This window comes from Carlito syrichta, unplaced genomic scaffold (assembly GCF_000164805.1).
Source record: "Carlito syrichta isolate Samal-C Ts95f unplaced genomic scaffold, Tarsius_syrichta-2.0.1 Scaffold305827, whole genome shotgun sequence".
Classification (NCBI taxonomy): Eukaryota; Metazoa; Chordata; class Mammalia; order Primates; family Tarsiidae; genus Carlito; species Carlito syrichta.
Genome location: NW_007249923.1, coordinates 681,565 through 690,049, shown reverse-complemented (window position 1 = coordinate 690,049; position 8,485 = coordinate 681,565). Strand labels below are relative to the sequence as shown.

Here is an 8,485-nt window from a genome sequence, read left to right as displayed (position 1 = left end):
GAGTTGGAGTCTCACTCTGTCACCCAGACTGGAGTGCAGTGGCAGCTCCCGGCCACCGCAGCCTCGACCTGCTGGGCTCCGGCGATCCTTCCGCCTCAGCCTTCCAAGTAGCCAGAATTACAGGCATGCGCTACCATGCCCGGCTGATTTTTTGATTTATTGTAGAGATGAGGTCTCGCTGCCCAGGCAGGTCTCGAACCCGCGGGCTCAGGCAATCCACTCACCTCAGCCTCCCAAAGGCGCAGGATTACAGGCTGAGCCACCGAGCCCGGCTGGGTAGATCCTTATAAGCATTTGCTGATCAGTAATATGATGAACACTCAAGGGGAACTCTTTGATAGTGCTTTCCTTTATAGTACTCTGTCCTGTAGACTCAACTCACTTTTGCTTTCCTATAGATTCAGCTGTTTCCTTAAACTCACTGAGTCCTCCAAGCCCACTGGGTTCCTCCTCTCTGATCCACAGATCAGAAATACTCTCAAGGCTGGAAGCTAGGACAATCATAAAGCTCATGTCTTTTGTTGCCTATTTTATCAGAGATTGTTGTCCTTCATTACTGATGTACAGTGTCTTAAGAACAGCTATTTGTTTTCTTTTTCCCCTATTTTTTTTGAGGGGGGGTTATTTTTTGCTTATTTCAGTCAGGAGAGTAAAATCAATTCCCCATAACTCCATCTTGGCTAAAAATGCAAGCTCAAAGTCCAATGGTATTTTTAATAACTGCTCAAACATGAAAAAATCTAAGTGTGCAACAGTAATTATTCTTTTTTAAAAAGTGAACTGTATTGCACTATCATTTCTTATTCTGGATCTTCTTTGCTTTTAAGTTGGAAGGTTGAAAGACCCTTTCATACATATTTTATGCTCTGAAGTTATAAAATGAGGAATATTTGCACACCCACAGCTATCATACCTATTCAAGCTTTTACCATATCATCCAAGTATATCAAAAGTTTCATAGGCTACCTTTCTATTGTTATTTACCCCTTAAATCTATCAGGCATATTGCCCCCAGATTAAACTTTCTAAAGTATTTTGATTTTAAAATTCCTTTCTCACAAATTTTCCATTATACTTCATTGTTTTAGTAAAAAAGCTAAGGCCAGTCGGACTCGGTGGCTCAGCCTGTAATCCCGCACCTTTGGGAGGCTGAGGTGAGTGGATTGCCTGAGCCCACGGGTTTGAGACCCGCCTGGGCAACTTGATGAGACCTCATCTCTACAATAAATCAAAAATTAGCCAGGCATGGTAGCACACACCTGTAGTTCTGGCTACTTAGAAGGCTGAGGCGGAAGGATCGCTGGAGCCCAGCAGGTCGAGGCTGCGGTGACCGGGAGCGGCCACTGCACTCCAATCTGGGTGGCAGAGTGAGACTCCAACTCAAAAAAAAAAAAAAGCTAAGGCCCTTTGATATTAAGTTAAATTAGTCCCATTTCTGAATTGAAGGTAACAAAAATTATTGTATTAGCTCACATTCCTAAACATAAATATATCCACACCCACTTTAACCTAGTAACTTTTAAAGAAATACCTCAACACAGAAATATAACTACCCAGAGTTCCTATTTCTAGAACAAAAACAAAACAAAATACCAAGTTTATCAAAGCAAAATCAAGATAATTGATTACCCTTACCAGTGCCTGGCTAACATTTCCTCCAGTGGCCAGCGATTTGAAATGGCTGCTGTTATAGACCAACTGAACTTCTGAGATTTCCACTGTTTCCAACTCCTCTTGCGTTTGCCGATCAATCACATGCAACTTCTCTACGCTGTCTAAGAGCACAACTGTGCGTGAGTTTATCCACTGCAATTCAAGCACACAACAAAGCAAAAGTGAGAACCAGATCACATCATCATTTGAGATAAGAAAGTGTAGCCACTCAGTGAACGACACTGAGGACCTTACGCATGTAATAACTTACATGGCAACACAATCAAAGCAAGAACTACTCAGTGACAACCCAGAGGACAGCAGGTGCAGAGGACACTACTGCCTTTTGACAGTGTAAAAATGACACCTTCATAGTGTAAAAGCAGACTATGAGCTGTAGACAGATTACAAGATATATTGTTTTCTATAAATTTTTTTAAAGAGCACATTGGCACAAATGACGTCAGCCTAGTGACAAACTCTGCATTTCTGGTTTTTATGACATTGATGAAACAAAAGGAAAAAGTAAATCTCATAAACCTAATTGATCAAAGGACGACTGTTACCATTGACACAAAACATATTTTTAAAAAGAAGCTATTTTAAAAATATATTTTCTTTAAAACCTCTCAAAAAATTGTGAAAAATAAGAATGGTGATTTATTTTCACATTGGAGTCTAGCTTATCTTGGGTTCTCAAGATGGTGTCTAAATGCTTTGTGCTTCTCTTTTGTTGATTCACTTCCTGCTTCTTTGTGCTCCCTTTTCACAGGCTTTTTACTTCGGCAGGTTACATGTTTAAACTTTTGGCAGAATCCAATCAGAATAGTAATCCTGTAAGCCAATTGGCAAATAGGACATGTAAATAAAATAATCTTAAAAAACCAATCAACATGTAACATGTAGGCATCCTACGGCAAAGCATATAAACTCCTATAAGTACCCAACCAATGGGAAACCAGGAGAGGAACTTGTGTTCTAGGGCATAAATATGCTGGCTGTAACTGCCTCGGTGTGCCTGCCCACCAGACACTCGATCTTGCAAGACTGTCATTAAAGTCTCACTTCTGCTGCACTCCATGTCTCAGTGTCCATCCTTTGATTTTGGACAGGTGAGTTCATTTATCACAAAATTATGAGAGAGTTCTTTGCTCTATTTCTCTTCTGTACTATAATTTTAAAATTACTAACAATAAAAATTTTCAAAATCTTCTAAAGGAAGCCATTCTGACAAATTTCTTGGATTGTATAAAATAAGATTTCTTATTTTCTTTAGAAATCTCAATCCTGGCCAGGCACAGCGGCTCACGCATATTATCCCAGCACTTTGGGTGGCCAAGGTGGGAGAACTGCTTGGGCCCAGGAGTTTGAAACCAGCCTGGGCAACATAGCAAGACCTCATCTCTAAATATAAAATTAAATAAAAATTAAGTATAAAATAAAGGATAAAAACAAAATTAAAAGAAATCTCAATCCTTCACCAAGAAATAAATGAAGTCTTAAAATGTGCTCAATTACAGTTCAAAAGTAGCCAGAATAAAGCACTTCCTCTGCATTTTATCTCTTTGGTATTCATGTTGGTTTATTTGTATGACCTAGTCCATGTTATCAGAGATTATTTGCGTAATAACATATGAAAGAAAACCAAATTGAAAATGGACTGACTTTCCTTTAACATATGCTAAAGATATACTCTATTACTGTATAGTGGCCACTTTAAGGAAAAGATTTGTTTCCCTACCCACCTCCAAAGAAATCTCTCTCTCAGAAAACAGGGAGTTTCATACACAAATCTTTTATGAAAAGCTCTTATAAGGTGATCTCTTAATTACTTTGAAAAACAGTGTCATTCAGGAAAGACACAATATTTAGCCTTATACTGTTAATCAGTACTAGTTTTTAGGTGCTTAAAAGGTCACCTGGTTAAAAAAAAAAAAAAGTAAGAGAATGACAAACAAAGAATCTTAACAAATTTTGTAATTACACCTGAGATTAGACCCTCACAATTCCAAGTGTTGACATTGTTGTAAATAAGCCTTTTAGTGGCAATTTACAAAATAATACAGTTAATGGTCACATCATGGATATGCCACAGGACAACAGAATGCAATAACTACTTAAAGTTTTCCATTGGTTTGCAAGTTTTCAAGTGGTATACTCCTATGTGATTTTAAAAGTACTATATCTCTAACATCTTAAACAGAAGTGATGATAAATTCTGGAAAATTGTATTAGATGATTCAATAAGGGGTTCTAGTGATGACAAAGACATCGATGCCTTATAGGACTAAACCAAATTATTTCTTAAAATGCGTATTAAAAAAGCATTATTTCTAAACAACAAGTTTGTCTACATGTGAGTTAAAAATGCAATGTACAACTAAATTAATAAACCATATAAAGAAAAGGTCTATTTCATCTACATCCTGAAAAAACCTTTTTATAGTCGTGTTATGGGCAATATGAGGCACTTCTTAATATTTAGTGTTGTCTATATTCATGCTATACAGAATGTTTCACTGGATATACCAGATACTGATATGTTAAAAGTATTAATGATAGAAACCCAGAAATACTATAATTATATTGTCTCAAAGCTAACACAATGATACAAAGAACTGCTTTTTTTTTTTTTTTGAGTTGGAGTCTCACTCTGTCGCCCAGACTGGAGTGCAGTGGCACGCTCCTGGCCACCGCAGCCTCCACCTGCTGGGCTCCAGCGATCCTTCCGCTTCAGCCTTCCAAGTAACTGGAACTACAGGCACGTACTACCATGCCCGGCTAATTTTTTTGATTTATTGTAGAGATGAAGTCTCACCAAGTTGTCCAGGCGGGTCTCTAACCCACAGGCTCAGGCAATCCACTCACCTCAGCCTCCCAAAGCACGAGATTACAGGCTGAGCCACCGAGCCCGGCTACAGAGAACTGCTAATGTCCCTCTATATTGCCAAAGCCCCTAGAGAAGGGCATGGCAAGGGGTCCAAGGACTCCTGCATATTCCCAAGCACATTACTGAGAATCCCCTTGTCTTCTATGCACTACCAGTAAGTAACGTCAGGGGATCCTTGACTTCCCTGAAGATTATGCCCAAATAGGGAGTAAATAGAGATTTACTCCCTTTCTTAACAGTTTGAACAATATAGTATCACTGTATAGTATCCTAAATCTTGTGATTTACATAACTTTTGTAATGCATGATGTCTTAGGCCCTAAAAACTTTCTTTACTCTAAATGTCACTATCTAAATGTAAAATGCAGCTGCAACTTAAGTTCTATACAACACTCTGCTGGTCACATGACTAATGCATGAGTACAGACAACTATGAGTATAAAAGTGGACTGCGAGGCCTAAAGGGTGAGCAGAACCATTTTAGAAAGACCTCGAGTCTGGCTCTGCTCCCTGGACTCAAACTCAGAAATAAACTTCTTTCTACCAGTTCCCTGCCCCTTTGATTTACTGGTATCAAGGGGAGCAGCCTGTGCCTTACTCAAACCTAACAACACTATTTGAAAAAATAAAGTAAAATTAGATACAAAAGAAATCATTCAGGACTGAGATACATGGCAAAAAGAGAACTCTGCAAGTTTTTAGCTACACACAAAAAAGGTTACACAAGCTCAGAACTACAAAAATGTACTTACAGAGAAAGCAGGGCAATTATTCTAAATTCTTTTGAACCCAAACGCCCCTTTGTGCTAAACAAGACATTAAAGAAAACTCCTAACTCTGCCTGTGTTTAGCAGGACACAGGCCGAAAAGCAATAATTCTAATTATGTGGCAATATACCAAATTCAGACATTATTCAATATAAGCAGGACTTCACTTCTGTCCATTTTTTTTTTCTTTTTGGAGACAGGATCTTGTTATGTTGTTCAGGCTGGAGTGCAGTGACTATTCACAGGAGAAATCACAGGTTTGAATTCTTGGGTTCAAGTGACCCTCCCACCTTAGCCTCTCTAGTAGAGAGGACTATGGGTACATGACACCACGCCGGGCTACCCATATTTTATAAGATCCTAAAAGTCATGGTTCATGGCAGAAATTCTGGTAGCTTTAATACACTATAAATTCAGAACAATTACACGAAATACATGGGGATATTTAATTTCAGTAATACTCACAGTAAAGTTGATGAGGTCATAGTATAGGTGAAGATGCTTTTGCTTAGTAACATGTATTGCTCCAGATTCATCTCTCTTTACCTAATGATGAAATAAAAACAACCTGAATATCAGCTATTATTTAAGATACTTTTTGACACTTAACTATACTCCCCCTGGAGTATACATCGCATTCAGTATAAATAAACCAAAAATATTGAGAATAAAGAAACTATCACACAAATAGAAAAAAAAAAATCATTCATTCCATGATTTGCACCAAAATGCAAGGCTTATCTGTACAGTGGTCTGTCTTAATGGGAAATTGTCTTTTGATGGAAATTTTACTGACAAATGCTATAACATAATTTTCACTCTGTTACAATTCAGAACAACCTAGTTTTATCACATCAATAACAATATTTAGCTGGAGTTGAAGTATAAAATGGGATAGTTGACATGGTGTGAAATCAAATAAAAGTTCACTAAAGAAAAAAATGCTGCAGTAACAAACCAGACTTTACTGAATCATAATACTACTATGAGGGGACTTTAAAAAGTTCATAGAGGTCGGGCTCGGTGGCTCAGCCTGTAATCCCAGCTCTTTGGAAGGCTGAGACGCGTGGATTGCCTGAACCTGCGGGTTTGAGACTCGCCCGGGCAACTTAGTAAGCCCTCGTCTCTACAACAAATCAAAAACTAGCCAGGCGTGGTAGCGTGCACCTGTAGTTCTGGCTACCTGGAAGGCTGAGGCAGAAGAATCACCTGAGCCCAGCAGGTTGAGGCTGAGCCCAGCAGGTTGAGGCTGCGGTGGCTGGGAACGTGCCACTGCACTCCAGTCTGGGCGACAGAGTGAGACTCCAACTCAAAAAAAAAAGTTCATAGAAAACGCATATTATGATAAACTATGCAGGAATTTCAATTTTTTTCCACCAAAATAAACTTATACCAACTTTTTAAAACATGTCTAAACAGGTTCTAGTTTGAGGCACAAAGAAAAATAAGACTTCAGTTTCCAAAGAGCCCCTATCACAGCAACATAAATTTTGCTAAAACTGAAGCAAGAACAAACATCAAATTTATGGTGAAGCTGGGTGGAAGAATGGTGGTGGAATCACTAATGCTTAAGTTTATGGAGACAATTTCCCCAAATAAATCAGCAATTAAAAATGGATAACTTGGGCAACCCCCTTGGGTCCCCTCCCACTGTGAGAACTTTTCTGTCCTCTTAATCCTGCTTTTAACAACAAAAAAAAAATGAATAACTTGTTTTTTTGTTTGTTTGTTTGTTTTTGAGTTGGAGTCTCACTCTGTCGCCCAGACTGGAGTGCAGTGGCCGCTCCCGGCCACCGCAGCCTCGACCTGCTGGGCTCCGGCGATTCTTCCGCCTCAGCCTTCCAAGTAGCTGGAACTACAGATGCGCGCTACCACGCCAGGCTGATTTTTTGATTTTCTGTAGAGATGAGGTCTCGCTGCCCAGGCGGGTCTCGAACCCATGGGCTCAGGCAATCCACTCACCTCAGCCTCCCAAAGGTGTGGGATTACAGGCTGAGCCACCGAGCCTGGCTGGATAACTTGTTTTAAGGGATGAGGTGATATTAAAGATGAAATCCACAGCAGCAGACAATCCACATCAATTTGCAAGGAAAAAATTCATCTCATTCATACTCTAACTGAAGAGGACCAACAGTTAACAGCAGAAACAATAACAACACAGACATCTCAACTAGGTCAGTTTACTCAATTCTGACTAAATTAAAGTTGAGCAAACTTTCCAAAAATTGTACCCAGATCAGCTGCAGACAAGAGCAGAGCTTTCAGTGGAAATTTTAAACAAGTGGGATCAAGATCCTGAAGCATAGTTTAGATCTCCCTTAGTGAGAACATGCAGTTTTTGGTTTTCTGTTCCTGCATTAGTTCCCTTAGGATCATGCTCTCTAATTCCAACCAACCTGCTGCAAAAGACATTATTTCATTCTTTTGATGACTGAATAGTATTCCATAGTATACATGTACCACATTTTCACTATCCACTAATCAGTTGATGGGCATTTAGGTTAATTCCACATCTTTGCAATTGTGAATTGTGGGGGCAATGAACATGTGAATGCAGGCATCTTTTTTATATAACCACCTCTGTTCCTTTGAGTAGCTATCTAGTAGTGGGGCTGCTGGATTAAATGATAGATTTACTTTTAGTTCTTTGAGAAGTCTCCATACCGATTTCCATAGAGGCTATATTAATTTACTCTCCCACCAACAGTGTATATGCATTCCCTTTTCACCGCATCTACACCAGCCATCTATTTCTTTAAAACTTTCTTAATAATGGCCATTCTGACTGGTGTAAGGTGGTATCTAATCGTGGTTTTAATTTGCATTTCCCTGATGATTAGTGATGGTGAGCACTATCTCATATGTTTTATGGCCATCTGTATATCTTCTTTTGAGAGATACCTTCTCGTGTCATTTGTCCACTTTTTAATGGGGTCATTTGCTTTTTTCTTGCTGATTTGTTTGAGTTCTTTATAGATTCTGGATATCAGTAAGTTCATATGTATCAGTGAGTTCTCTAGGTTGCCTGTATGCTCTGCTGATTATTTCTTTTGCTGTGTAGAAGGTTTTTTTTTGTTTTTTGTTTTGAGTTGGAGTCTCACGCTGTCACCCAGACTGCAGTGCAGTGGCCACTCCCAGCCACCGCAGCCTCGACCTGCTGGGCTCCGGCGATCC

The 8,485-nt window shown here is 39.3% G+C and overlaps 1 protein-coding gene across 1 annotated transcript in view; it reads right to left on the bottom strand.

The window, feature by feature from the left end:
- VPS8 (VPS8, CORVET complex subunit) overlaps positions 1–8,485 on the bottom strand; it is a gene marked incomplete at its 3' end in the record, with an annotated part of 188,224 nt that overhangs the window by 120,467 nt on the left and 59,272 nt on the right. Inside the window, exons 16-17 of the mRNA XM_021714853.1 lie at positions 5,777–5,857; positions 1,636–1,806 (exon numbers count right to left, since the gene is read on the bottom strand). Coding sequence (XP_021570528.1) covers positions 1,636–1,806; positions 5,777–5,857 — 252 coding nt within the window. The remainder of the gene's footprint in view (positions 1–1,635; positions 1,807–5,776; positions 5,858–8,485) is intronic.